General features: G+C 39.5%; 5 protein-coding genes across 7 annotated transcripts; 3 read left to right on the forward strand and 2 right to left on the reverse strand.

Moving 5' to 3' along the window:
* The first annotated feature begins 210 nt into the window (after window positions 1-210).
* Window positions 211-4,665, forward strand: sec61a1a (SEC61 translocon subunit alpha 1a). Its single transcript, XM_077726963.1, has 12 exons — window positions 211-333; window positions 882-949; window positions 1,042-1,107; window positions 1,251-1,329; window positions 1,689-1,820; window positions 1,899-2,008; window positions 2,211-2,364; window positions 2,441-2,601; window positions 2,712-2,909; window positions 2,994-3,185; window positions 3,503-3,579; window positions 3,690-4,665. The coding sequence occupies exons 1-12, from the start codon at window positions 327-329 to the stop codon at window positions 3,874-3,876; spliced, it is 1,431 nt and encodes a 476-aa protein (XP_077583089.1). The 5' UTR covers window positions 211-326; the 3' UTR covers window positions 3,877-4,665.
* Window positions 4,666-5,125: 460 nt separating this feature from the next.
* On the forward strand, window positions 5,126-10,269 carry uroc1 (urocanate hydratase 1). Of its 2 annotated transcripts, XM_077726548.1 has the most exons (19): window positions 5,126-5,301; window positions 5,565-5,695; window positions 5,900-5,993; window positions 6,074-6,133; window positions 6,241-6,369; window positions 6,441-6,502; window positions 6,594-6,660; window positions 6,932-7,075; window positions 7,149-7,237; window positions 7,447-7,509; window positions 7,584-7,763; window positions 7,847-7,944; window positions 8,186-8,258; window positions 8,439-8,628; window positions 8,698-8,796; window positions 8,899-8,998; window positions 9,091-9,172; window positions 9,764-9,863; window positions 9,960-10,269. In XM_077726548.1, the coding sequence occupies exons 1-19, from the start codon at window positions 5,176-5,178 to the stop codon at window positions 10,098-10,100; spliced, it is 2,028 nt and encodes a 675-aa protein (XP_077582674.1). In that variant the 5' UTR covers window positions 5,126-5,175; the 3' UTR covers window positions 10,101-10,269. The 2 variants fall into 2 exon arrangements, with proteins under 2 accessions (XP_077582674.1, XP_077582675.1); XM_077726549.1 differs by lacking the exon at window positions 5,126-5,301 and having other exon boundaries at window positions 5,575-5,695; window positions 5,846-5,993.
* Window positions 10,270-14,056: 3,787 nt separating this feature from the next.
* Window positions 14,057-21,146, forward strand: pfkfb4b (6-phosphofructo-2-kinase/fructose-2,6-biphosphatase 4b). 2 transcript variants are annotated; one of them, XM_077726236.1, is made up of 14 exons: window positions 14,057-14,547; window positions 17,065-17,181; window positions 17,284-17,380; window positions 17,809-17,875; window positions 17,955-18,029; window positions 18,095-18,151; window positions 18,214-18,335; window positions 18,402-18,609; window positions 18,687-18,833; window positions 18,911-19,015; window positions 19,115-19,244; window positions 19,441-19,503; window positions 19,571-19,635; window positions 19,708-20,102. In XM_077726236.1, exons 1-14 carry the CDS (start codon window positions 14,436-14,438, stop codon window positions 19,774-19,776), a joined length of 1,434 nt encoding a protein of 477 aa, XP_077582362.1. In that variant the 5' UTR covers window positions 14,057-14,435; the 3' UTR covers window positions 19,777-20,102. The 2 variants fall into 2 exon arrangements, with proteins under 2 accessions (XP_077582362.1, XP_077582360.1); XM_077726234.1 differs by lacking the exon at window positions 19,708-20,102 and adding an exon at window positions 20,151-21,146 and having other exon boundaries at window positions 14,070-14,547.
* An 81-nt stretch (window positions 21,147-21,227) lies between these two features.
* Window positions 21,228-22,862, reverse strand: arpc4 (actin related protein 2/3 complex, subunit 4). The gene is made up of 6 exons (XM_077726237.1): window positions 22,734-22,862; window positions 22,241-22,359; window positions 22,044-22,155; window positions 21,878-21,973; window positions 21,633-21,803; window positions 21,228-21,547 (listed from the first exon to the last, which is right to left on the reverse strand). Exons 1-6 carry the CDS (start codon window positions 22,734-22,736, stop codon window positions 21,542-21,544), a joined length of 507 nt encoding a protein of 168 aa, XP_077582363.1. The 5' UTR covers window positions 22,737-22,862; the 3' UTR covers window positions 21,228-21,541.
* A 237-nt stretch (window positions 22,863-23,099) lies between these two features.
* LOC144203341 (ras-related protein rab7-like) lies at window positions 23,100-27,549 on the reverse strand. Its single transcript, XM_077726736.1, has 6 exons — window positions 27,226-27,549; window positions 25,422-25,485; window positions 25,103-25,229; window positions 24,780-24,998; window positions 24,427-24,555; window positions 23,100-24,328 (listed from the first exon to the last, which is right to left on the reverse strand). The coding sequence occupies exons 2-6, from the start codon at window positions 25,472-25,474 to the stop codon at window positions 24,233-24,235; spliced, it is 624 nt and encodes a 207-aa protein (XP_077582862.1). The 5' UTR covers window positions 25,475-25,485; window positions 27,226-27,549; the 3' UTR covers window positions 23,100-24,232.

Here is a 27,549-nt window from a genome sequence, read left to right on the forward strand (position 1 = left end):
GACAGACTGAGTTACTCTATCAGAGATTTACTAACACTTTTTTGTGTATGAGGCTGAATTTTGAATTGATTTATTCAAAATTATTCTATTTTTTTAGGTTGTAAAACAAAAAAATAACGAGAAAAAGCAAGCAATTTCAGACATCGTCTGAAAAGTGAGCAATCTTTAACGATGCAGTCTATCGTCATGAAAACATATCTTTGCTCATAGGAAGTAGTAGTGACGTTTCTGCACGCGCACGGAGGCGCGCACGTTCCCGGTGTCTCCTCAATTCTGGTGGACAGTTGCTTTAAAATAGGAGCTAATAGCTCGAGATCAAGGACAAAATGGGCAGTGAGTATCTTCTTCTTCCTCGATTTAAGCAAAAATACTCTCATAAATTAAGATTCACCGTTTGTTTGTGAGGACTTTGATTTGGCATACAACCACCCACTAGCATGTTAGCATGCTTGCGCATAATGAAGTCAAGCTTATTGGAAATGTTGAAAATTTAAAGAAGTTTCTTGTAAACGATTATGAAGATCTATGTGATATATCGTTTCGGACTTGTATTTATGTTTCGATTTAGTGTTTAAACGTTTGATTGCGATCCACTCATTGAAATAGATTGACAGGTTGGTAACTTAGTGATGACGACGCTTAACGCCGCCGACAAATCATCGGAATTTGATTAACTAATCAAACACTAACTATGCGATTGCTGTTCTTTTTTTAATTAAATGGACAAGGCAGTATTTTGTTTTTGTTTGTTTAGGTTTTTCATCATCATAATAAATTGCTCCACGAATGTAAATTTCGCCCCTCATTCATTGCCACGTCTTATGGATAATTGGCTCAGACCATCTGATCAATAACCTGCTATTAACTTTCCTTGATTTCAGTCAAATTCTTGGAAGTTATCAAGCCATTTTGTGCGGTTTTGCCGGAAATCCAAAAACCTGAAAGAAAGGTATGTATTCAGTCGATGATCAGAACACACTGTCAACTCTCTTGCTTGTGTGTGTGTGAGTTGTTAAACATATTGTGATGATCTTGGTCCAGATCCAGTTCAAAGAGAAGGTGCTATGGACAGCCATTACTCTTTTCATCTTCCTGGTTTGCTGTCAAGTAAGTGTTTTTGTCTAATCTTGACCACCCACCACCTTACATTTGACTATGAAGCAACTTTGGTTATACACAAACTTTTTTTTCTCTGCACCTAAAGCATTTCTCACAATAATATTGACTGTATAATATTGTTTGTGTTCTAGATTCCTCTCTTTGGCATCATGTCATCAGACTCTGCAGATCCATTCTACTGGATGAGAGTGATTCTGGCCTCAAATCGGGGTGCATGTCTCTCATTAAGCTTACAAACTTGTAATATTGTGTGTTTTCAGTACCATTGTGCTTTAGTCTATCGAATGTAGTAAATCAAACCACCATTTCTCTATAAAAAAAATGATGGTAACAGATCATTTCTTGAGGAGGTGCCACCAGGACTCACTTTAATACTAAAAAAAATATTAGTTTTCATTTAATAGTTCCATTACTTTTTGCATTACTTTTACCGGATAACAAATTCTGGTATTGAATCAGTATCGGCAAAACATATCTTTAAAAAAAAAAGATCAGATTTGGAGTCATCAATGGTGACAATACCACCCAACCATAGAATACTCTGATTTACATATTTTTTTTTCCCACAGGGACATTGATGGAGCTGGGCATCTCACCTATTGTCACCTCCGGTCTGATCATGCAACTCCTTGCTGGAGCCAAAATCATTGAAGTTGGTGACACACCTAAAGACCGAGCCCTCTTCAATGGAGCGCAAAAATGTAACACAAAGTTATTCTACTCTCACTTTGTCACTTGAAGTAAACACAACTCATGTCATGCTTCTCAATGTTTTCCAGTGTTTGGGATGATCATCACCATTGGCCAGGCTATAGTTTACGTCATGACTGGCATGTATGGTGACCCCTCTGAAATGGGTGCTGGAATTTGCCTGCTCATTATCATTCAGGTATCTTAAACCCTTCCATACCGATTGTACCAAAACAGGCACTATTTTATGTGTTAAATTTATATTTTGCAGACCTTTTTAATACCCAATTTTAGTATTCTTGTTGCCTTCATGTATTTGGCAATGGACCATTTAAAAAAAAAAAAATGAAATAAATTGAAATAATGATTGACTTTGACTCTTACACCACTCTCCCTTATAGTTGTTTGTGGCAGGCCTCATTGTGTTGCTGTTGGATGAACTGCTCCAAAAAGGTTACGGTCTTGGCTCTGGTATCTCCTTGTTCATCGCAACCAACATCTGCGAAACCATCGTCTGGAAGGCTTTTAGTCCAACCACTGTGAACACTGGAAGAGGTAACAATCACCCTAATTTGGGAAATGTTATATTAGTAATGTTAATTGTGCTTGCTATGCCATTTTCTGTTTGCAGGCACAGAGTTTGAAGGTGCAATCATCGCTCTTTTCCATCTACTGGCAACCAGGACGGACAAAGTCCGTGCTCTTCGAGAGGCTTTCTACAGACAGAACCTGCCCAACCTCTTGAATCTCATTGCAACAGTTTTTGTGTTTGCTGTTGTCATCTATTTTCAAGTGAGTTCCTCTTTTGTCGTTTTTTTCATGGAGTTTAAGTGTCTCTGAAAAAAAATATGCATGCAGAAATGTTGTCAAAAGATGTCTGAAGGTCTCGTCTGCCATCACAGGGATTCAGAGTGGATCTGCCAATCAAGTCTGCTCGCTATCGTGGCCAATACAATACTTATCCCATCAAACTTTTCTACACTTCTAATATTCCCATCATCTTGCAGTCTGCATTGGTTTCCAATTTGTACGTCATATCCCAAATGCTTTCAACGCGCTTTAGTGGGAATTTCTTCATCAACTTGCTTGGAACTTGGTCGGTAAGTAAACTTCTCCCAACTTTGACACTTGATGTAAGCCTCACTTAAATGGCGACAGGACAAATGGTGTTTTGTTTTGTTTAGGATTCTTCATCTGGTGGTCCAGCTCGGGCATATCCGGTCGGGGGTCTTTGCTACTACCTCTCGCCACCTGAGTCATTTGGATCTGTTTTAGATGATCCAGTGCATGCAATTATTTATATTGCCTTCATGCTTGGATCATGTGCCTTTTTCTCCAAAACCTGGATCGAAGTCTCAGGCTCCTCTGCAAAAGATGTAAGACCAAAATTATTTTCAAGATGATTCCTCCTACTTGTGTAGCACAGGGGTGGGCTAACTTCTCGGCCCGGGGGCCACATTGACTTTAAAAATTTGACAGATGGGCCAGGTCAGCACAAGATACGATACATATAAAAAAGTGCATCCGTTAACAGTACATATGAAACATAAACAGAAAAAAGGACTAAAGTATTAACATACTCATCACTTATCATTAAAGTAAATAGTATAAAGTACAAAGTAAAGTAAAAAGGAATGTATTAAGAAATATTAAAATGTAATTTAAAAAGAGTTTGTGTACTCTGCCATTTTAGGTGGCAAAACAGCTGAAGGAGCAGCAGATGGTGATGAGAGGACACAGAGAGACATCTATGGTGCATGAATTAAATAGGTAAAATCTTATTTCATATACTGTTTTTTTTGGTTGAGGTCGAAACGCAAACATTTGGTTATTTTCCTGAAATTTGATTCGTGATGATAACTCTTTTCTTAATGCTTTAGGTACATACCTACTGCAGCAGCATTCGGTGGGCTGTGTATTGGCGGTTTGTCAGTAATGGCCGACTTCCTCGGTGCTATCGGCTCTGGCACAGGAATCTTGCTGGCTGTCACCATCATCTATCAGTACTTTGAGATTTTTGTCAAGGAGCAAAGTGAAGTTGGTAGCCTGGGAGGATTTTTCTTCTAGAAAATCCTATATCCTAGAAGCTGTTATTAGTACCGCCATGTTGTATTTATTTTTTTTTATATACCTTTTGTGATGCACTCCAGTTATCAGCTTCCCTTGTTCAGGATGTTTTTTTCGACGTCCTCAATTTAGATGAGATTTTGTCAAATGACAGAACTGCTATTGCCACTAATCTACAAACACAAAAAGACTTGATTTTTTTAATGCAATATTGAAGCTTATTATTAACTGAGAGGCTGCAATTTCAGCGGTACATTCTTTTTTGTCCTGAGCAATAAGATTGTTTTACAGGATGCAGGGACATATAATTGGAATCGTGGCCCTAAGCTTCATATTGTGTTATAAAAGTACACAAGCTTCTCACATATGCTATACTTTATCGTTTTCATTCTTTTTTTTCTCCAAATGACTCTTAAGTTTTCTTTAAGGTGCAGATTCAAAGTTACAACTGTCAACCCGACTGGATTCAAGTATGTCAAATTTTTATTTATTTAATTTTTAGCTTATTTAGACATTTTTTTAATAGGACAAAAGGACTCACACAAAAAAAGTGTTGACAGGAAATCCCAACCTCTTTTGCTGGCCATTTAAAGCAAGTAATACCTGTCTTTTTAATGTATGTATATGCAAAACATTTAGTGAGCTTTTGTTCATTATCTTTGACATAATTTATTTTGTGTACAGAGGTCACGTTTGGAAATAGTCTTTAAAATGTTTTAAAGAAAAAATGCATTTCAGAACAAACTTGTTGAAATATTTTACAATAAAAAAAACTTGGGGAAAAAAACAGTACCTGCTTATATATGCATGCATTACTTATGATAAATAGGAAAGTTATAGTTGTAAAAAGTTGCGATATTTGCATGCGTTAACATGGTCACGGTCCAAGGCCAACTTTCAACCAAAATATAACTTGTTGATTCCTTGATTTTTTTTATATATATTTAATAAACTTCATGGAATAGATAGTGATGGTTGAACACTTTATATTTTGGGTTTGCTCATAGTGTACAAGTCTAAAACCACATAAAATGTTGATACATATTTAGTCCTTTATTCTAAGGTTCTGGCAATCATTGTTTTGTAAGCAAGCGCCAGAGGTCAGAGGTAAGTTTGTCCTTTGACGTGCGTGCTTCTTCAAACTCGCTTCACAATCAATAATTACCAAACATCCCTTGTTTTGATTGGTGGATTTGATAACCAAAAACCCAATGGACCACCTCTTTGTGTGAAGTCCTTTCCCTCAAATGTTTTGCAGTAGTCCTTCTACACTCTTATTCAAATCCACAAGTCAACAGGATGGCCAACTTAAAGGAGTTATGTAGTGGTTTACCTCTGGATCCTTTACCTCCAAACCAAGGAAGAGACCCCAATGTCCCTCATGCACCTGTACGGACTCCAGATCTAACTGTCCAAGAAGAGAGGGTAAAGTATCATATTTTTGCTTATTTCTACGTCAACAATTTAGCTTACAGAACGCTCTATTTAATTTACTGCTGTGTTAACATTGACGGGTTCGCTGCACTACTGTATTGATTAAGCTCCAGGGTCCTTCACTGATTATCCAAAAAGTAAAGTGAAGACTTCAGTCAATAATTAAGAGACTCTAGGGGACTCAAACACAATAACATTTGTCTATTTGATACTCAAACTGTGATTTATTATTATTTTTTATTTTCCCTTGCTAGTTGGCATTGAGAAACGCCCTGCGCTATTTCCCTCCGGCCCATCATGAAACACTTGCACCGGAATTTGCACAAGAACTACGACAATATGGGCACATTTATATGTACCGGTTTTGTCCTGGTGTACGCCTGAGGTAAGATGAAGAGTTTTTAATGAGTTAATTTTATGGTTCCTTGTAAACTCAACGCCATTTTGACTTATGAAATTGAGCGAAAGGCAGTAGTGCACACCTCCACATCTCCACTCTATAGTTACTCTAATATTGACATTTTTCCTTGAATAGAATAGAACCATTTTCATGGTAAACGACATTGGAAAATTGACCTCTCTTCTACAGAGCGTACCCTATAAACGAGTACCCATGCCGGACACGCCAAGCAGCCGCCATAATGTTGATGATTATGAACAACTTGGACCCAGCAGTGGCCCAGGTGTGTTTTTCTTCTTCCATCGCCCTATTTATTTGACCTTTAACCTTACCACCAATCTAACTGACATTCATTTTTTTTAGTTTCCACAGGAGCTCATCACTTACGGAGGAAATGGACAAGTTTTCAGTAACTGGGCTCAGGTACTAGTAACATTATTTCTTATTTTGGGCCAAAACAATATTAAAATTACACTCCTATATTTAAATTATTGAATTTCATTGTTGATGTGGACTTTTTTTTTCTACAGTTCCGTCTTGTGATGCGTTATCTGAGTGAAATGACAGAGGAGCAGACTTTGGTCATGTACAGTGGTCACCCCATGGGTCTGTTCCCAAGCTTGCCCTCCTCCCCTCGCGCTATTATCACCAATGGCATGGTACAAACCAATGGACACAAACTATACCTTCACATTCAAATTTCATTTGACTGCCCTTTTGTTTCCTTTAGGTTATCCCAAACCACTCCTCCAGAGAGCAATATGAAAAGATGTTTGCGCTTGGTGTATCTATGTAAGTCTTTCAGCTGCTCATTCTGCTCAGTTCTAAAATGAAGTATGTAAAATATTGGCCTCATTATACTAACTAATTTCACATTTTTTAGGTATGGTCAAATGACAGCTGGCAGCTACTGCTACATTGGACCTCAGGGGATTGTTCATGGTACTTTGGTATGAAAATATATAATATCAAATCTATTTTTACTGGGAAAGTTGGGATTGAATGATCATGTTTTCGTGCCCTTGACAGCAATAGATTTCCAATCTAATTTGCCTCAGTTGAAATGGATTAAGTTTTCTAGTGTCGTCAATGGCAACAAATAAGATAACAATTAAAAATATTGATACATTTAGCAAACAATCTTTTTTTTTTTTTTTTTTTACAAAAAAAAATCTGAAGTGGATGTACATATACTCAATTTTAGTCTGATTTTTGGTGTAGCTGACTGTGCTGAATGCTGGTCGGAGATACCTGGGCTCTGGTGACCTGAGGGGGCGTGTCTTTGTCACATCTGGCCTGGGGGGCATGAGTGGAGCTCAGGCTAAAGCAGCTGTCATTGCGGGATGCATTGGCGTCATTGCAGAGGTGATGCAACAGTGCCTTTTTTAAAATGGGACGCACGTGTGGGACTGACTGACGTCTATGTGACTCTGTGTAGGTTGATGAGGCTCCTCTCAAAAAAAGACACCAGCAAGGCTGGCTAATGGAGGTCAGCGCAGATTTGGATCACTGCATTAAACGCATTAGGTAACAAATGCATATATCTATGATTACCAAATGTTCATTAAAAGATTACTGTTTTAGCATCATGTACTATTTACCATAGTATTGCTTGGTTTTGGATGAAATTAACTCCCATTTATTATTGGTCCTCCCTGCTTAAATAAATTAAACATCTATTGCCGTCAAAATACTTTGTCGGGTACTTTGTAACATGCCATTTTATCTTCTTTTAGAGAAAATAGACGTTCAAAGACTCCACTCAGTTTGGGATATCATGGCAATATTGTTGCTTTGTGGTGAGTACACACTGAAAAACACATTTTTTACAGACTATTAGACATTTTTTTAAACATGGTCCACCCATCATTAGGGAGAGATTGCTGTTAGAGTACCAGCAGACCGGTGAGCTCCTGGTAGATTTGGGCTCGGACCAAACATCTCTCCACAACCCCTTCAATGGAGGCTACTACCCAGTACAACTGAAATTCCACCAGGCCAACCAGCTCATGTCTACAGATCCTAGTTATTTCCGCCGCATGGTCAAAGAAAGGTTATGTTGTTTGTACTAAGATATTTCCATCAAAGTATGTTGTCTCAGAAGATGTTTACCTTATTGAGTTTTTCCTCCCACAGCCTCCAAAGACATGTGAATGTTATCAACAAGCTATCGGATGTAGGCATGTTCTTTTGGGACTATGGTAACGCATTTCTACTGGAGGCTCAAAGGGCTGGTATGCAGGAACTTTAATGAGACCTTCCTTGAAATTAGTGTTATTTTAGGGTGAACCTAATGTGCACTTTTTGATGACAAAATATCTAATGTTAACTGGTAACTTAGAGATTTTTCACATTTTATTGTGACTTTTTTGGTTTATTTGTTGTTATTATTTCTTACTTGAAGGCCATATATATCTCTGACTATCTGTAAGTAGTGCTTGTAACACTGTAAACTTATATTTGTTGTTTAAATAGGTGCTGCTGTGGAAAAAGTTGGTGGGGGAGCCACAGAATTCCGCTACCCATCCTATGTCCAGCATATCATGGGGTAAGCCAAGTCAATGCATTTTTATATCAGTAAACTGTGAATGCCTTCATTTCAATTCCCAACATAAGTTTCCTAAGACAGTTTCTATATGTAACAGAGCTAACTTTACAAGGTTTAAAATGTTATCTGTCAGTTTTGAGAGCCTTGAAGCCTTTGAGTGATAATTATAATTTTCATCAGAGATATTTTTTCTTTGGGATTTGGTCCATTTCGTTGGGTCTGCACATCTGGGGACCCCCAAGATCTTGCCGTAACTGATGACATTGCCGCCACAGTCCTGGAGGACATGAGTGGCAACGTGACTGACCGTGTCAGACAACAGTACGACGACAACATCCGATGGATCAGGGAGGCTGGAAAACACAAAATGGTTTGTATCAGAAATCCTACTTTAAATGTGACCAATAAACAATGAAAGCATAAAAAAACATTTTTGCAGGTTGTAGGTTCCCAGGCCAGAATTCTCTACTCCGACCAGAAAGGAAGAGTATCCATTGCTTTGGCCATTAACCGAGCCATTGCTGAAGGAAAGGTCTCGGTAAGACACTGATCATGTATACATTATACACATATTATAATGTGGTCACATATTCATAGTCATATTTCAACTTTCGGAATGTGATTTGACCCGCTTTGTCAGGCTCCGGTGGTGATCAGCAGGGACCACCATGATGTGAGTGGTACTGACAGCCCCTTCAGAGAGACTTCCAATGTATATGATGGTTCTGCCTTCTGTGCAGGTATGTATAAATTTGTATTTCATCTAATTCTACTTCTACTGAAATACTGTCTTCCAAATGTGTTAGATTAAATGATGCCATTATTTGTTTAGATATGGCAGTCCAGAACTTTGTGGGTGATGCCTTCAGGGGGGCTACATGGGTTGCCCTGCATAATGGTGGTGGTGTTGGATGGTAAGGCTGCCTATGTTTAGCTACCTTTAGGGGAATAGGGGGGGGGGGGTGGTATAGACTATGAATGGATACTTATTTGTGATTATATACAGTATGTGTAGCCTTAAAAACTAATGCAATCTCATTGTAAAGTGCTTTAGTTTTTTTATCATTATGTGAGTTTCTTAAGGCATTACTTGGTGATTTGTAGATAGATCCTTAAATTACCAACCATAGGAAGTTTTTTTCAGTATTTTATTTAAGAGGATCAGCACGTCAAAAGAGTAGCATATATTATTTTAATCAAAAAGTTGCTTGTTCGAGTTGCATGGTGTTTTGTGTTAACTAAAACACGCTTGAAGAATGCATTCCTGGCCCAATTGTAAACTTGTGTGTGTGTGTGTGTGTGTGTGTGTGTGTGTGTGTGTGTGTGTGTGTGTGTGTGTGTGTGTGTGTGTGTACACAAAACACTGAGTGAACAAACATGTACTAAGTCTGTGAATGATATTGCAAACTCAACAAAAAAGGGCATCAAAGTTGACCCAAAAAAGTGTTTTGTTACATATTCTATGTGGTGAACCAATGTTTACATATAACCTGCTGAACATGCAGGGGGGAGGTGATGAATGGAGGATTTGGTTTGCTTTTGGATGGTTCTGAGGAGGCAGCTAAGCGAGCTTCTCTGATGCTCAACTGGGATGTGTCCAATGGAGTGAGACTATATACATATATATTTATTTATTTTTCATTCTTTCCTTTTAAGTGGATTCAAGAGGTGACTCCTTTTTTCTGTTTTCTATTTCTCAAGGTAGCACGTCGCAGCTGGTGTGGGAATTCCAATGCATATGAGACTATCCAGCGCACCATGGAGGTGGATAGGAACCTGCGGGTTACCATGCCTTTTCCTGTACAGGATGAGCGTGTGCTGGACCGAGCTCTTCAGGGTTGATGTTAAATGTCTAAAAAAGACTGTAACTGGTCTTACAATCAGAAAACACGGCCATATTTCCATCAGTGTGCATAATACAAGCTTGTCTGGTGTTAAGTGTCGAACAAAGTTGTTAAGGACAGGTTTAAAAGGGTATAGATGCTTTCATAATTCTAATGCCATACACAAATGTCATTTACTAGTTTTAAAAAAATGAATATAAAAGTGCGAGGCTGAAAATGAACTTTAGTTCTGTGTTGGACTTTCTATTTCACTATGCTTTATTCATTTGAGAGCTTATTTAAGGTTTAATTGTTCCTGCTGCAATAAGGCTGAGTCAGAGGAATCTTATTTAGCATGTGTGGAATCCTATTTTTCTTTATATCTGAGTGAGGAGAAGCAAAATACATGTGTAACATTTACACCATGTCAATTCGCCTGACATGATTCATTTGCAACATTATATTAAGTAATGTTTCAAATGCATTGCTTTGCTTCCTTGTTTTACAGTGGATAAAAAATAATAATAATTTCATCATTGTTTTTAATTGAAACATTCCAAACAGTACGCCCTACAGGACCGCCCTACACGAGGACATGTGCGTCGCAAAAACAAAACATGGGAGCGTGCGCGTGCGTCGGTTGACGCGAAAAGAGCGTGCACGCGCGCGCACTCTTCCTTCATTCATCGCTGCTCCACTTTGGACCTCATCGTCTCCATCTGCGTGCAGGGGAAATAGTGCGCTAAACCCGGACTATGAGGGGATCTTTCCACCCAAGAAATCCACGCGATGGTGCAGGTAAGCCTTTTTAATCACCATCATATTGTTATTTTTGTCAAAGTATCGCTTTAGGAGCTGCAACGTTGCTACTTTTGGTTAGCAGCGAATTCGCAAGTAAACAAGCGTGTTACGTAGGCTTGCTTCCGGATGTCGAAGTGAGGCTAAAAAACATCCAATTGCAATGGATTGACACCCAAAAAAGATCATTTTTTAGGATGTCATGTATCCTAACAATCACTTTGCTACTTCGTGGTGTGTTTTTAAGCAGGCGATGAAACAAGCGACTGTAAGGAAAGCTTTAACGCTTTATATTAGTGTTTTTTTTAAAAAATCTTGGGCTATTAAGTAGACAAAAACTTGCACATGTTCATACATCTTTCATTGGAATGCACATATGGAAATGCATGATTTATATTTGGTTATGTAATGAAACTAATGCAATAAATTTGTTTGCAAGATGTGTATAGAAACATTCCAGTATTGCTGCTGGAAAAGATTATGTTGAATTTAGAAGTCCTGGTTAGGGTTTCAAGTTCGGATTCCCAGTTTGGCTGACATGCAAACTAAAGAGGTCAAGAGGTTGTGAGTTGGAATCTGGCCTGCAACCCTATGTGCACGCTGGCTGTTCTCTCCTTTTGCTTCTGAAATAAACTGGCTTTTCCACATACCAAATCCATTCATGTTAGCCTAACTAAAGCTTCTAAATTTGTCCATGAATACATTTTAGTATGTGGCCTGTTCTCTGCCTGTATCACCAAGTCACTTTGGACCCCATTGAGGTTGTTATCTACATCAAAAGCAGGGATGGATGTGCTTGAGTAGATTATTTTCCACCTCTGTTTCTACTGGATTGTGTCATTTTTAATGTTTAATGTATTTCTATGGCTTTTAATGAAGCTTTTATTTTTAGACTTGCATTGCATGTAGGTTAATATGTCTCAGAGGCTGTAAACGTATGACAGGAAAGCCTTGTTCACCTAGTTTAACGTTCTGCACTTCGTCTCTGCGTAATGGCATTTATATTATCAGCTGACTTAGTTTTTATAATCAGGGCGGCAAAAAATACATACTTTTACACAGGATTTTTTTATGCAAATAGAAGTACGTAGCATGTTAAAAAAATATTCAAAGTTAAACTTGTGTGTATGCACACGTTTTTGTTGGAATTTATTTTTTATTCCCGTTCAAAAATGGTAAATGAAAATCAAGAACATATTAAAATCCAACCCCTTTTGCCTCATTCTGATCCTCATAAATGATGTAATCGGAAATCGGGTCATTCACATCATTTATCATAAGATCAGAATCCGTACCCAAAAAAATATCCTCAGACAGCTTACAGTTACATAAAAAGTTTCATAAAAAAACACATTCTCAGACACAATATAAAGATTAAATGTCATTTCATATCTCCCACCCCTTGTTATGATGTAAGCATTAAAACAGAAGCACCAGATGGCCTACTTTATCTCTTTGTGAAATCTAAAAGTAGTGTATTTTTCCACTTCATAGTTGAAGCTGTGCAAGTTAAATTAAATAGTGAGTGTGAACGATGTTTCTTGGACCGTGTCCTATGTAATCCAATGACTCAATTATAATACAAACAGAATGTAACGGTATTATGTAATTCCTATTGCCGAGGGGCAGTGCTGAAAACTGCACTTTGCGGTCATTTTGGAGCGATATGCTCCTTGTGTTCAATTTTTGCAATAGTGACGTTAATCCCACGTGGTGTTTTTGTCAATTTGATATCATATGAAGCTATGAAAACAAAGTAGAGCTGCTACAAATGCTCCCTTGTTCTTGATAGTCATGCTAACGCTATGGAATGAGGCAGTGGTGAAAGCTATTGGCCAGTTTTGTCACAAATGTTCTGCAAAGGAAGGAGAATATGTTGTAATATGATATTCCATCTGCATGTGTGCATGCATCAAGCTTTGCTTACGCAAATTGTTCTTCCGTCTTTACACGGATATATATCTTTTGTTGTTTGTATTTGTGGGGGTGTGTCAGTGACGCCTATGTATCATGCCAAAAAAGCATTGCTCATCCTCGCTTCCTCCCTCCCGGAGTCTGCACAGGATCTGGGGGAAAGTTCACCCTCTCGCTCAGTATCTCATTATAGGCGTCTGTGTCTGCGCATGCGTGTTGTTTGCAGCTTATACATCTGGGAAGATGTGGGGGGGTTATGGTAGGAGGCAAATAATGCTGTGGGTGTAGGTTAGGGCAGAGGTCGGGAACCTTTTTGACAAAGAGAGCCACAAACAATTCATGTTTTCCAATGTTATTTCTTGAGCCATACTATGAATTTAAAAGTCAAAATATATTCATGTAAACAAGTGCCTTTTCATTTTTTTGTAATTTCACCACTTTTAAAGTGGAAAAAAATGAATATTTTTTTAAATAATCTTATGCTGTTGCTAATCAATGAGAGGATGCATTCCAGTAGAGTCTACTGCAAAAAAAGAAGATTAAAGCAGTTCCAGATGTAATATCTCAGTTCTGTCACCAGAGATTTCCATATTTTAGCTCATAGATTAGCAAAGAGCCAGATGCACCCATCAAAAGATCCACATGTGGCTCCCGAGCTATAGGTTCCCTATTCCTGGGTTAGGGTTATTTTGTATTATTTAATACAAGCCAATATGGACCCTCAACGATGCTTGTGCGAGTGCCAACTTCAGAACCAATTTTGCAGCACACAGATGAAGCATAAAAAAGAACATAGAATTTGTTTTTCAGAAATCTAAAACAACAAATTAATATTATCATTATTTTTATTATTAATAACAATAAATTAGAAATTGGGCAGCCTGGTGAAGCGAGTGTATGTGAATGTGGTCAAACTACGCCTTCTTCTGGTGATTTTGTGTTATTGTGAGTATTACTTCCAGCATGGGGTGAAGTGACAGTTGTTTACATTTTAATGTATTATCATGAGTAAATCGAAATACGATGATCACAAATCTATAATTAAAATGAGCTTCAATGGGGTATTTGTCACATGTGCGTATTTGACTGTAAGACTAATTGAAGAGAGATTCGTGCGTCATTACGAGCTGGCGAGTAAAAATGTTCATGCTGTTTTTATGTTTTTATCAGTCGCCAGACACGAGCTGGTTGTTATTGCCATTTGAAGCGCTCATTGGCTGTCATGTATCCGGTCTAGTCTGTGATTGGTCAAGATCACCGTTTGCACTCGCTGTCCATGTGCTCTCCACGCGAAGGTTGTTTTCCTTTGCGTCGCTATTACATGCTTTACGGTCATGATTATTGCACACGCTAAACTTGACGCGTGTTTGTTGTGAGTTCAACCATTGGTTCAAAATGACGGTAGAATATAAGTCAAAGAATTTCGTTGACGTCGACAAGCATGTAAAGCTCTTTTTTTCCTGCTCTTCCAATCTGGTTGCACGCGCTCTTCCAGTTATTACGGTACCGATAACCTGCTGTTCCTCAGCTGATGTGAGACATCCCCTCCCCTGCAAGCCCCTCGCTCATCAACCCGAGCTTTTTAGTAGTTACTTACTTGGAGTGAACAACGACAGAAGCAGGATCGATCTAATCCGGAATAATGTTAGACAACGCGGAATACCTCGTGGACGCCTGCCCGAAGGAACTCACTCAAAACCCCCTGAGGAAGATCTGGTTACCGGGAAAAAGCGGACATATAAAGCACAGACGTGGTAAGACGTTGTCGCAGGAGCTGGACACCCCCCAAAAAATGAGGACCCCCAACAACACTCATGATGTCGAGATTTGTGTGCGTTTTATTGAGATCTGTGACGAGTTTTGTCGTAAAAACAACAACAAAACTCACGTGCTACGCTGTTATGTAATGGGACTTAATTGAATTTGGCCAGGAGAACATCAGGAGTTGTTTTCAAATGTAACATGCCAACTGATGTCCCCCCTCTGGATGGCTCTGTGCAGGACCCCCGATCCCCCTCCCTTGTCTTTGTTTTTGCTGAGTCAAGCTCTGCGTTTTGTGCTGCTGATGTTTCAGCTGTGGCTTTAACATTCGCTCTGCTAAATCTGCCTCTTTTCCACGAAAAACCTCTGGAGGAAGGAAAAAAAGGCGTTTTTTAGTAATCGATTCTTGTATTTAAATCGTGGGCTGCTATTGACAGTTTGGATCGGATTTGATTCGACGTCTATGGTCGTCAATGGCAATGAATGAGATATTGAGCTGAAGTAAAGTTGTATAAATGAGGTAATAATCGTCTGGCACGATTCGATTCAAGGCCTTTTATTGATTTAAACTATTACTATATTGGATAGCCTTACTGGCAAAATTGTTTTGCTGGAAAAAATGACTAAGTCTTTATTTTAGTGAAAAAATGTTCATCCATATACTGAACAATCCGTGAATTTCTTAGCGACGCCTTCAGCTGTCGAAATCAAAATATTTTATGGCTATAAAACCTCTACTGCAGCTACAGCTATGACACAAAAATATATCAATAATAACCTCATACAATTGAAATATTTTTTTAGGAATATAGTCATATTTTACTCACCAAAACCCGTCTTCCTTCTTTTCATGTGTCATTTTCCCTTAAATAAAAGCAACTGTGTGTACTCAAGGGTACAATGAAGGTACAATAGTACTAAGTATGTAAAATTATCTAAAAGTACTAAGTATGATCTGGGAGTGAAAAGAGACAAAACAACAAATACTACTGCCAATTCTTGTAGAGTGGTGGCTCAGTGGATAAGTCATCAGTCTCCCACCTCTATGGTCCTGGGTTCAAATCCAAGTGCATGCAAAAATTTTCCCACTATTATTCAGGTAAATGAAAGAGGTAAAAGTACAAGTACTACCACTTTCTCTCACTGGGTGGTGGCCCAGTGGATAAGTCATCAGTCTGCCACCTATGTGGTCCTGGGTTCAAATCCCAGTGCAGGCAAAGATTTTCCAAATATTATTCAGTTAAAAGAATAAGTTCTAATGCCAAAGTGTTTAACTTAATAAGTCTTCAGTGGTGGATGAAACATTTTGTCCAAAAAAATTACTAAGTGTTTCACCCCATTTCTTCGGATAAAACTATAAGTACTACTGCTTTCCCTTACAGGTTGGTGGCCCAGTGGCTAAGTCATCAGTCTGCAACCGGTTGGTCCTGGGTTCAATTCCCAGTGCCGGCAAAGATTTTCCAAATATTCAGTTAAAAGAATAAGTTAAAATGCCTAAGTGTTTAACTTAATAAGTCTTCAATGGTGGATGAAGCATTTTGTCCAAAAAATGACTAAGTGTTTAACCCCATTTCCTTGGATAAAACGTTTCAACACCTATGTATAAGTGGGGCACGAGTTGGTGTAGTGGGTTGCACACTCGCCTTTGCACCGAGAGAACGTGAGTTCGCTTCCCGGTGTCGGCGGTTCACTGACCAAGCAAGCGGTCGAGGGTCGGCCGAAGGCCGACCCGAGAACGCCTTTCGCACAGACAGGTCCCTCCAACATTCTTCCGAACTGCCGAAGGCAGTTCGGAATTTAACCTTTTACTGAAAAGTATGACTAAGTGTTTCATATAAATTAAAAAGTTTTTTCTTTTTTTTTTTTCTTCTTCTTATTCCATTGACCATTTCTTCTTTCCAAGTATTTTCAGCCAAACGACGGCAGCGGGAATCGAACCCAGGTCTCCCACATGGGAGTCCTGTGATCTAACCTCTGCGCCACCCAAGTGACTACACTTTTCTTTGTAATCATTTGAGTGTCTTGAGAAGAAGTCCACAGAAATAACTAAGTGAAAAAGTGTCACGACCGGGAATCGAACCAAGGTCTCCCAGACGGGAGTTCAGTGAACTAACCTCTGCGCCAACCAAGTGGCTACACTTTCTTTAGTAATCATTTGAGTGTCATGACAAGAAGTACACAGAAACAACTAAGTGAAATGAAAATGTTTGCCGACAGCGGGAATCAAACCCAGGTCTCCCAGACGGGAGTCCAGTGACTTAACCACTACACCACATTGTGGCTACACTTTCCTTTGTCATTATTGGAAAGTCTTGACTACAAATACACAGAAAGAACTTAGGGAAAATGTTTGCCAGCCAGGATTTGAACCCAGGTCTCCCACACGGGAGTCCAGTGAACAAACCTCTGCGCCACAAATTGGCTACACTTTTTTTTGTCATTGTTGGAAGATCTTGACTACAAATGCATAGAAACAACTGAAGTAACAATGGTTGTGTGTGTTTTGACAGTTTGCATGACCAACTGCCCCACCCTCATCGTGACAGTCGGCCTTCCGGCACGAGGGAAGACTTACATCTCAAAGAAGCTCACACGCTACCTAAACTGGATCGGAGTGCCCACCAAAGGTACCCAAAACTTCCACCTAACATTAAACCTCTGCTCCTTTTTTAATTTTTACCACAGCATCTATATCTTGTTTTTTTTCTGCTTCTAAATGTTTGTAACAGAGTTCAATGTCGGGCAATACCGCAGGGATTGTGTAAAGATCTACAAATCCTTTGAGTTTTTCAGTCCAGATAATGAAGAGGGCTTAAAAATCAGACGGTAAGTTATTTCATAAATCACAATTGTTTGTAATATGACATCTGTTTTGGTTAAGAATACAAATTAATTAAATAGGGATTAAAATGTTCAGATAAGGAAAAAAAGGCATTGGTTTTACAATTTAAATATTTAACTTACATTCCATTAACTTTAAGCGTGTTAAGTTTAATACAAACTATGATTTGTCATTTACTTGTTGGATAATATTTTTGCATGATTTTCATAGATCAAAAATAGTGTTTTTTGCAAAACAGCTTGAAAAAAATCAGATGGAATTGGAAATTTTGGATCTTATTTTACAAAGAAAACTTCCAATGTATTTCTTAATCCAGTAACAAAGACCTTGAGATGAAAAAAAAACAAAAAGTGATGTTCAATCTTTTTAAAGTAGATCCATAAAGCATGTGAAAATGTTTGTGTTCCTGCAGTCACTGTGCAATGGCAGCTCTTAATGACATTCGGCAGTACCTGAGCGTAGAAGGAGGCCAAGTAGCCGTGAGTCTTTTCCACCATTTCCAATGAAAGCAGCTCTCACAGTCCCACACATTTGTTGACGTTCCGACTGCCATTTCAGGTATTTGACGCCACCAACACAACGAGAGAAAGACGGGGGGCCATCGTCAAGTTTGCAGAACAAAACGGCTTCAAAGTAAGTACACCAAATTAAAGTCTCCTGAAAAACATTGCCAACTGACTAGTGCTTTTTTTTTCTAGGTGTTCTTCGTAGAGTCTGTATGTGAAGACCCGGACGTTATTGCACAAAACATTGTGGTGAGTTTTACACATCAACGTTTCTGTTAACTATCAGAGAAAAAAAACATTTCTATGTATAGCAAGTCAAGCTGGGGAACCCGGACTACATCCACTGTGACACTCAGGAAGCCATTGAGGACTTCATGAAGAGGATTAAGTGTTACGAGTCGTCTTATCAGCCTCTAGATGAGGTTTTGGACAGGTATGTAGATATTTGAAAGTACTTACAATGAAGAATGTCACACGTGGTCGTCGTCTGCTCACTAAGGGACATGCCCTACATAAAGATCATGGACGTGGGCCGTCGATACTTGGTGAACCGCGTGCAAGACCATATCCAGAGCCGGATTGTCTATTACCTGATGAACATCCACATCACGCCGCGCTCCATTTACTTGAGTAGGCATGGCGAGAGCGACCTCAACATCAAGGGCCGCATCGGAGGCGACTCGGCCTTGTCGGGGCGGGGTAAAGAGGTACTGGAACCCTAAGACCAAGTCAGGTGAATTAGTTGGACAGTTTGGTTCTTACAGTTGAGTTTTGTTTGGTTTAGTATGCCACATGTCTGAGGAAGTACATTCAGGAGCAGAACATCAAGGATTTGAAAGTATGGACCAGCCAGATGAAGAGAACCATACAGACGGCGGAATGTCTTGGAGTTCCCTACGAACAGTGGAAATCTTTGAATGAGATTGACGCCGTGAGTGGAATATACTGCCCTGGTCCCAAAACATACAAAGATGCCTTTTTAACTTGGTGTCTGCTTTCCAATTGAAGGGCGTGTGTGAGGAAATGATGTATGAAGAGATCCAAGAACATTACCCACTGGAGTTTGCACTGAGAGACCAGGATAAATATCGTTACCGCTATCCCAAAGGAGAGGTGAGACCACCAGTGATATAGAAGAGATATTTTAGTGTGAGTATAGAAAGAAAAAGTACAGAAGAAACTGAAAATACGTCTTGTCTTGTGTGGTCTCAGTCGTATGAAGACCTGGTGCAACGTCTAGAGCCTGTCATCATGGAGCTGGAGAGGCAGGAAAATGTTCTGGTGGTTTGTCACCAAGCTGTCATGCGCTGCCTTCTCGCATACTTCCTAGACAAGACCGCAGGTAGAACAACATATACATCTATATTCTTCATTTTAATTCGATCCTAAAACAGAAAGTCGACACTCATGATTTACCTTCTCGGGCCGCACAAAATGATGTGGCGGGCCAGATTTGGCCCCGGGGCCGCCACTTTGACACCTGTGAAAAATGTCTTCCAGCAATTTAACTTTTACATTGTCTATTTTTCCCTTCACAGTTGAGTTGCCTTATCTAAAATGTCCCTTGCACACAGTGCTGAAGTTGACGCCATTGGCTTACGGTAAGTTGTGGTCCATTTTGGCCTGGATAAAATGATTATGAAGTTAACCATGTATTTCATTGCGCAGGATGCAAAGTGGAGTCCGTCTATTTAGGCGTGGATGCTGTTAACACACACCGAGAGCGACCAGAGGTACGTAACCGGACTACCAAAACTAGGGTGACTCCTTGCCCTGCCCCCTGGCCGCCATTTGTTTTTACACAGAGTGATCTCAACCTGGAGGACGCCACGCTCTCCGCAACTTCGTCCTTACTCGTCCATCACGACGCATGACAAACATCTACCTCCAGTCTTACACTTAAATTTCCACAGAGCCATTGAAGTTTTTTTTATATATATTTTATACAACATGTACCTCTTTAATTACTTTTTCAGTCTTGTCCTATATTGTTTTCATTGTGAATGTAACCCAGATATTTTTCATCAGCGCAACTCCAATCATAATCAGTGTTAGTCTACGTTATGTACGTTACTTGTATGTATTTTTATCATTGTATTGGAACTTTACAGCCGAATAAATAAACTTGTTTATTTCCCTTTTGATGGAAAAAAAGGATGCGAAACTGGTCTGCTACAGAATTTTTTGAAGCGATCACGATAGCAGAGTATGGAGGTTTGACACTTCTCCTTTGCTGTGGCTTTTACAGAATGTCAATGTGCAGCGAAGCACGGACGCCGCTTTGAGAACCGTCCCGACGCATTTCTGACGCCGAAGACGTTCGAGACATGCAACCTCTTTTATACTCTGAACGGACAACTTGTGTAAATCTGTTACACTGCCAACACATCTTCCCAAACTGCCACTCCACGCCATTTTTTTAAAGCTACATGGGAGAGGACGAATTCTACAATTACTGCAACTTACGCCTTTTAAGATGTGCTTTGGTTTGGACCTCAACCAAACAATCCTCCCCATGTTTCTGTGGATCATTATCATAAGAGTCTGTTACATACCATGAGCCCCCTAAAAAAGACGAAAATCAAGGGATGTTATAAACTGACGGTTATAAAAATTTAATAACAGTAATACTAAGTCCACACCATACTTCAATTCACCTGCAAGTCTATTATATAGTTGCTGGTGTCTTGGATTTAATAAGCTAGATATCTATTGCATATGTATAGAAAAGTCAAACTGACCTGAACTGTACATTGGCAGTGATTATTAATGACCATATTTTGAGAATCATTATTACAATATTTGGTCCTGTTAAAAATAAGCTATGTAACTGGTGCAAGACTTGAAATTTAAGTCTTTTAAATAAGTAAGTCAATGTGAATGGATGAATAATATTAGGTGACGCCTTTATTGTGTAAAGTTAAATGTGGTCAAGGGTGACAATAATTGCAAAGAAACTGCTTTATTTTCATTAGGGGTAATAAATGGTTTTTGATTGGCAATGAGAAGATATTGCACTTTTTAGACTATTAATCACGTATTTGATGCTCATTTCAAGTGTTTGTACTTCAAATGGTTATTTTCTCTGTTGTCTTTAAATTGGTGCCTGTGCATCAACGTCAAATGATCACAGTGATGTATATATGTTTTATATTATTTGTTATACACCAATGATATGTGTACTTGCCTTGCTGCTCCTTAAAAGTTGTACAACAATCAATAAAAAATTCACTTGGTAAAGGCGGCCTTTCTATGTGTTCATTCTTCTATCTCGGGTGATTGGTCGCCAATCAAATGCAGTTAACATAGATGCAAACCACTAATGTACCATTCCATCCTTACAACCAGCAAGAATATTTATTATTTTAAGTGATTTCAATCTACAATAGTTTGTACTCTTGTAATAAAACACAACGTGCACCCAATGATTGCATCATGGTCATAACAAAAAAAGCATAGCACAATAAAATATATATTAAAAAACAAACTCAATCCTCAGGGAAAACAAATCCAGCCCGTGCTCATCCACGTGGATTTCAAAAGAAGCACATTATTTGTACATTATTTATATTAGTCATCTCACCCATCTTCCTTCATTATTTCCTTACGTCAACACTTGTGGAATGTTTTGTTTCGGCCTCAGAACTGTAAAAAAATACATAAACAAACATGTTAGATTTGTTTTTTTGGTTATGATATCCTTTTTAGGGGAAAAAAATGAATGGCTTACATTTTTTAGGAACTCCTCGGCGACAATGCGAGCTCTGGCGTTGACGGACAGTTTCATCTCGCTGATTTCCTTGTCGATTTCTTCCATAAAGTGAATGACAAAGTCAACTAGCTTGTGCTTGTACATCTGCTCCGTGTGGAAGTTGGTGATCAGAAAGCTGATGTCGTAACCCTGCAAAATGAACGGTGAATATACAAACGGCGCAAAAATTGAAGTGGAAAACGGACTAGGTGCCCCGCACTCACCTCCACTGGCTTCCTCCTCAAGATGAAGAAGTTCTCAGCCCTCATCATCATGAAGCGCATGAACTTATGGCACAGAATCTTCTCGATCTCATCCGCCTGGCAGATTTGTGGTCATTATTATCGCGGGGAAGACGGGAAGTGTTGTTGTTGTGGGCGTCAACCTCACCTGCTTAACAGCAATGCTGACTCGGACTGAGTTGATGGAGCCCTCGATGAGGACTTTCTCCTTGTCATTGCGGCTTATGACGACTGGTTGGAGCAAAAGTTCTTTGCTGCTCCTATGGTGGAGAAAGTCAATGTTGTGGTTGATGGAGTTTCCCAGGATAATGTGACCAAAGAGGTGATTTTTTTTTTTTTACTCACCGCACTTCCACCTCGGGCTTGTTGTGTCTCTCCACCACCTGAGATGAAAAGTTCTCCAAGCAGAGGGCAGCCTGAAGGGTGGCTCGCACGGCGTTCAGGTAGGGCCGCAAGGTGGCCGTCTGATGACGTAAACAGACACGTGTGCATAATATGAATGCCGTACCTCCACTTACGGCATCCATCGTCTCCACGACTGTACATGCAACCAAAGAGCGCCCCCACAGTTGAGAATTGTTCAGATTTAGCTTACTCGCATCCTAAATTACGATCAAACTGTCGCGTTCCTCGTTTAAGAGAGGGATCTGACATAATTGTGCGTCTACCACTTGAAATACTACGAGCTACAGTTAGCCTGTTGGCTAACTAGCTGTCTATCGCACATTGTAGTGAGAACTCTGGGAAATCGGAGGCGATGAAAAGAAGCCGATTTCGTATCAAAGACAGAAAATACGTTTACTAAAAGCAAAGGGTAATCGGGGAGTGTTGTACTCACCATTTTGAGGCGTCAGGAAAAGCAACTCCAAGGCGGAAGTAGCCGCTCTTTGATTGAGCTGTTTCCGCAATCCCAAAGTAGTGAGACCCACGAAAGCATAGACATCACATATATAGAAAGCTAGATACGTAATGCATCGTATGGTCTGACTCGACGGTCGTTATGCTTTGTCGGCCATTTTGTGTCAGTATTTCTCGCTAAGTGACTTTATACAGTGGTAATGTATTTCTGAATAGGTATAAATTGCATTGTTTTCAAACGCTTGTTTTTTTCAATTACCGTTTGATATGCAATAAATTAACTACACACTTAAAATTACTGTTTTCCACAACTTTGCAGGATCCACATAATTTGACCAGGCTTGGGTTAATATATTCAACAAATTTATTTGGATGTTTAAATTTTCATTGACCTTGTTGGCATTGCAGTATTTTGTTTCTCTACAAGGAATAATACCACAGCAGACAGATGGTTATTTTACTGATGCAAACATTTCAATTTCATCCATCAGCCACTGACTGGTCTTTACACCAAGACACATAATCCATTAAAAAAGATGAAGTACTTGGCCAACCTGAGCTACAAGCAGATAAATGAGAAGAGCAACATGAGGGTGAAACATATTGAGCAATTTGGTAGCATTGAAAAATGAACAGAAAGAACAGTAAAAGGAAAGCTGTTGAACAAGTGTATTATTTGAAGTGAGAAGCTGCTAAAAGTCTATTTTGGAGGAGGCCATACAATCAATGTGTTCAACAGGGGAAATTGATTGGGGGGGAAAGTGACAGGAAATATATCCAACCCTCACAGGAAAGGCATGAGTTAGTGGCAGATGTTGTCCAAAATCAGTCATCCCTCTACATTTGGAACACAAAAGGCAAAAAAAAGTGCATAACAAAACAAACATTTTTTCATTTTCATATGGGCTCAAAAATCAATTCACTGGCGGTCATTGATGACAACAGATATCCGATCCATTATAAAGGTTTTAACCCCAGTTAAAAGGAATTGGGCATCAATCTCCGTCATTGATTAAGAACAAGATCTATACATAGTGTACTATGTAGTTTATATATAGCGCTATATATGTAAACATATACGTAGTTCAACTTTTGACAGGCAATAAAAAAAGAGAAAAGAGAGAACTAATTAATAGACTTCTTGGGATGCTGAGCTTAGCCAACATCACACATTACTAAGCATCAACTAATCCAGTTATGTTTCCGACGAGACCACCATCCCGTTCGACAAAATTGACAGCTGCTGAGTGCCAGAGGAGGGCGCTGTTCTCCTCTTGAGTGATATTTGGACACCGAGTTTGTCAAGAGTGAGGTGGGTTAGACGTGGGGGGAGAGGGCCCACAAATCAGTGAGTGTCTTCTTAATGTGTGAGGGATGGAAATGAAGGGAGGAAGACTTGCAGGGAAAGCTTTTCCCTGGGCGCGAGCTGCGGGTGACCAAATCCGCCGAAAGCCGAGAGGAGACGTTCCCGACTGGCCTTCAGCAGCTGCAGGTTTCTGCGGAGGCCTTCGCTCGATCATGCCGTTCCAGTTTTATGGGCTCTGGGAAGTCATTATACGGCTCCACCTCACTCTCCTATGAGAGAACGATTAGAAGAAAGGTTTGACTTAAACAAAAATAATGAGTGGCAGGAAGCATTGAAGTGCAAATGTGGTCAATCTGCTTGCCCTCACCTGTTTGAGGGCGTTACGTGCGATTGTCTGGAATGCCTGCTCCACATTAATAGCTTCTTTAGCACTGGTCTCAAAGTAAGGAATATTGTTCTTACTCTGACACCAGGCCTGAGCCCGTTTGGTGGTCACCTATGAGTCAAGAAAAAGAAACATTCAGGTGACGGAGCCACATTTTTGGGAATTAAAAATATATAAAAACTACAGAATCATGGAATAAAAGATAGCCTTTGTCATACAATTCTCCAGTTATCTAAACAAAAGCCCTTGTGGGCCAATAATACATTACACCCACATGCCATGCAAAATATACATTAGAATTAGTACAGAAACCGACTTCATCCCTTCTCGGCTACCTGTCTGTTTTCCAAGTCGATCTTGTTGCCGAGCACTACAAAGGGGAAGTTCTCAGGGTCTCGGGGGCTAGCCTGGATCAGGAACTCATCTCTCCAGCTGTCCAATGTCTTGAAGGTGTTGGGTGCAGTCACGTCGAACACCAGAACGCAGCAGTCAGCTCCACGGTAGAAGGCCACGCCTAGCGATTGGAACCTTTCCTGGCCTGCCGTGTCCCAGATCTAATGGTTCAAACGGACACAAAAAATTCAATTATTCGTGACTTCTACCCAAAGGTTGGGGAAGACAATTCAATGTTTGCTTTTGGGTATTTGGTGTAGCAGACCTGCATGGTAACAAGCCGATCATCCACCATCACCTCCTTGGTCAGGAAGTCTGCGCCTATTGTAGCTTTGTATTGGTTACTGAACTTCTTGTTCACATACTGGTTCATGAGGGAGGTCTTTCCAACACTGGAAACAGTAAGAGAATCACGTCCAGCATTTAGCATAACTTCAAATATAAACAGAGGTCCGCTGCGAATTTTTAATGGAAAATTCTAAAAATGTCATTAATTATGGCCTGCAGAAGAAGCTTAAATTCAGCCTACTCTGTTGCACTTCTTAGTTTGAACAAATAAATGACAAAATAAAAGTCCAACTTACCCAGAATCACCCAGGATGATGACCTTCAACAGAACTTTCTTCCTGGAGGTCATACTTCAAATATCTACATAAAACAAACAAAAAACAAAGTATTCTTGCCATGTTCTTTGCCCCCGGGGAGGATGTATTACAATTCCAGTTGTGTGTGACACTCGGTACATTTGGGTTAAAAAGAAAAGCAGTCATGTGCTTTGTAAGAACAAATCACGAGGAACACATCACTCCGCCTTTGCCCTGTAAAGTCACACTTTACTACTTCATGTAACGTTACTGTCTGTGTGTTTCAATTACAATGGCATGCAAAGATTTGTGGCGTGTGAGGGAAATTCTTTTTGATAGTGCGTAAGCTGCCTAACCATCCCTAAAACTAACAAAAATTTATCATGGCGAGTAGTTCTGAAACACAGTCGTTGTGTAAGAAATGACAGTTATGCATTGGGTAAGGCGTGCGTTTAACTCCGGGGGAAGGGAGGGGGACATATAGAACAAAGTCAGCTATTTAGTTAAGTCTGATGGACTTTTTTTCCAATTTAGGAATTTGCCTCACATTCCTAGCCAGCAGTTAATCTACACGCCAATAGAAGAATATTGACTGTTCTTTCTATAGTTGCACCTAGATAGCAGTTCAAATAGTTGAATAAAGATTCGGGGTCTTTTTATCCAAAAAATTATCTGTGCACATATATGCTCAGCTGATTAAAGCCCAGCTTCCAAACGTGCTCTTTGCCACATCCGACATCAGCAAATCAGGAGTGAGCGTCAAAAAAAGAGACTGAGTTGACTGTGTTGAGAATAGAAAACTGCTGCCTGCATCCATTTCAATACACTGGTCACAAAAAAGACAAAAAATAAATGTTATATTATTTTGATTATGTAAAGATTGTCTTTTTTGTGGATAAAGTAAAATTGGTAAATTATTGTCTTCATACCGCAAACAGTTCAGTGTAAAATGTGTAAAATGGCTATCCTCTGATGCATATGCATTCATCTTTTAGTGCCCTTCGTTTCTCTCAAAGTAACATTTTCTGTTGTTGTTCCATGCTTTAAATTATTTAACTACATTGTATATTGGCCTTCTACTGAAAAAATATAAAATACTATACAGATATTAGAGAACAGAGGCAAAATAACAGATGAATCTTTGACAAATGTTGTGAATTGGCTCAAATATTTCAATCTGCTTTGTAGCTGGAGGACAAGCGTGACTCTCTGGCATGCATGTGATCTTTGAGCCTACATTATCAAACATTGCAAGAATCTGATCTAAAGAGCTATTTTAGAGTTCTATCGAATCTAAGCAGTGAGTCAACTATCAACCCTTACACGAGCTCCGTGCTGAAATAACAAAAATGACAGTGGAGTGGCACAGTTCTGAACAACCAAAACATGATCGTTACCAGGTGTTGTCCCTAAGATTATGTAACTTTACATGTCATCCCCGACATTGAGTAATCAGCGTGTATCGACGTGACCCGTGAGTCACAGTTTGGTATAAAAATGGCATGTACAGAAAAACAAGTAGGTTCGAAATAGAGCCAAGCATATTTTTAAACATCTATTTACGAATAGATGTGTTTACAAAGTCGTAAAACTGCTGTTTCCTTGTCCCAATCTCTTCAGTTACTCGTAACATTTTAAGAATATTCGACTGGCCGTGTTGTCTTCCTCCCTTGATGAAGTGGGGCCCAGAAGAGCTCCAAAAACGGGCTTGATGAGGCCAAACAGCTCCTCTTTTGCGTTAGTTCCAAGATGACAATAAAAAATATTTTGACATATTTCATAATTGTTAAATGAGAACACTTACTTTTTTGGTTGGGACTAGTAAATATGTCTTCCAGCCGGCTTTGACGCGAGGGCTAACAAGCTAGCTGTTGTTGATTGCCGTCAGCTAACTGGGCGGTACGTTCGCTCGCTGGTAGCTAATTTCTTACCGTTTTTATCGTGACAGGATTCACTAATGTTGTCGAGAAAAGATAAATGTATCATAAAATGGAGCAGCTAGTACTCGTCATTTGTTAAATTTGGCACTTTGTTAAAATGTTAGCCTGGCAGCTAGCTAAATACGCGCTCCCTTCTTGGCTCTTCTCCTTTCACTTCCTTCTCTGAAACCACGTCCACATGAGCGTCA

The sequence above is a fragment of the Stigmatopora nigra genome, chromosome 10, assembly GCF_051989575.1.
Source record: "Stigmatopora nigra isolate UIUO_SnigA chromosome 10, RoL_Snig_1.1, whole genome shotgun sequence".
In the NCBI taxonomy this organism is placed as follows: Eukaryota; Metazoa; Chordata; class Actinopteri; order Syngnathiformes; family Syngnathidae; genus Stigmatopora; species Stigmatopora nigra.

Bases quoted from the DNA above. Each gene is read 5' to 3' on its own strand.
- sec61a1a (XM_077726963.1), top strand. The intron at 1,330-1,688 runs GTGCATGTCTCT...TTTTTCCCACAG, and splicing joins GATTCTGGCCTCAAATCGGG to GGACATTGATGGAGCTGGGC. The intron at 3,580-3,689 runs GTAAAATCTTAT...TTAATGCTTTAG, and splicing joins ATGGTGCATGAATTAAATAG to GTACATACCTACTGCAGCAG.
- uroc1 (XM_077726548.1), top strand. From the start codon at position 5,176: ATGGCCAACTTAAAGGAGTTATGTAGTGGTTTACCTCTGGATCCTTTA. The intron at 5,696-5,899 runs GTAAGATGAAGA...TCTCTTCTACAG, and splicing joins TGTCCTGGTGTACGCCTGAG to AGCGTACCCTATAAACGAGT. The intron at 8,797-8,898 runs GTAAGACACTGA...CCGCTTTGTCAG, and splicing joins TTGCTGAAGGAAAGGTCTCG to GCTCCGGTGGTGATCAGCAG.
- pfkfb4b (XM_077726236.1), top strand. From the start codon at position 14,436: ATGTTAGACAACGCGGAATACCTCGTGGACGCCTGCCCGAAGGAACTC. The intron at 17,876-17,954 runs GTGAGTCTTTTC...CTGCCATTTCAG, and splicing joins TAGAAGGAGGCCAAGTAGCC to GTATTTGACGCCACCAACAC. The intron at 19,504-19,570 runs GTAAGTTGTGGT...TTCATTGCGCAG, and splicing joins GTTGACGCCATTGGCTTACG to GATGCAAAGTGGAGTCCGTC.
- arpc4 (XM_077726237.1), bottom strand. The intron at 22,156-22,240 runs GTGAGTAAAAAA...TCTCCACCATAG, and splicing joins AAGCCCGAGGTGGAAGTGCG to GAGCAGCAAAGAACTTTTGC. The intron at 21,804-21,877 runs GTGAGTGCGGGG...TTCATTTTGCAG, and splicing joins TGAGGAGGAAGCCAGTGGAG to GGTTACGACATCAGCTTTCT.
- LOC144203341 (XM_077726736.1), bottom strand. From the start codon at position 25,474: ATGACCTCCAGGAAGAAAGTTCTGTTGAAGGTCATCATCCTGGGTGAT. The intron at 24,999-25,102 runs GTCTGCTACACC...TTGAACCATTAG, and splicing joins ATCGGCTTGTTACCATGCAG to ATCTGGGACACGGCAGGCCA. The intron at 24,329-24,426 runs GTGAGGGCAAGC...GTTCTCTCATAG, and splicing joins CACGTAACGCCCTCAAACAG to GAGAGTGAGGTGGAGCCGTA.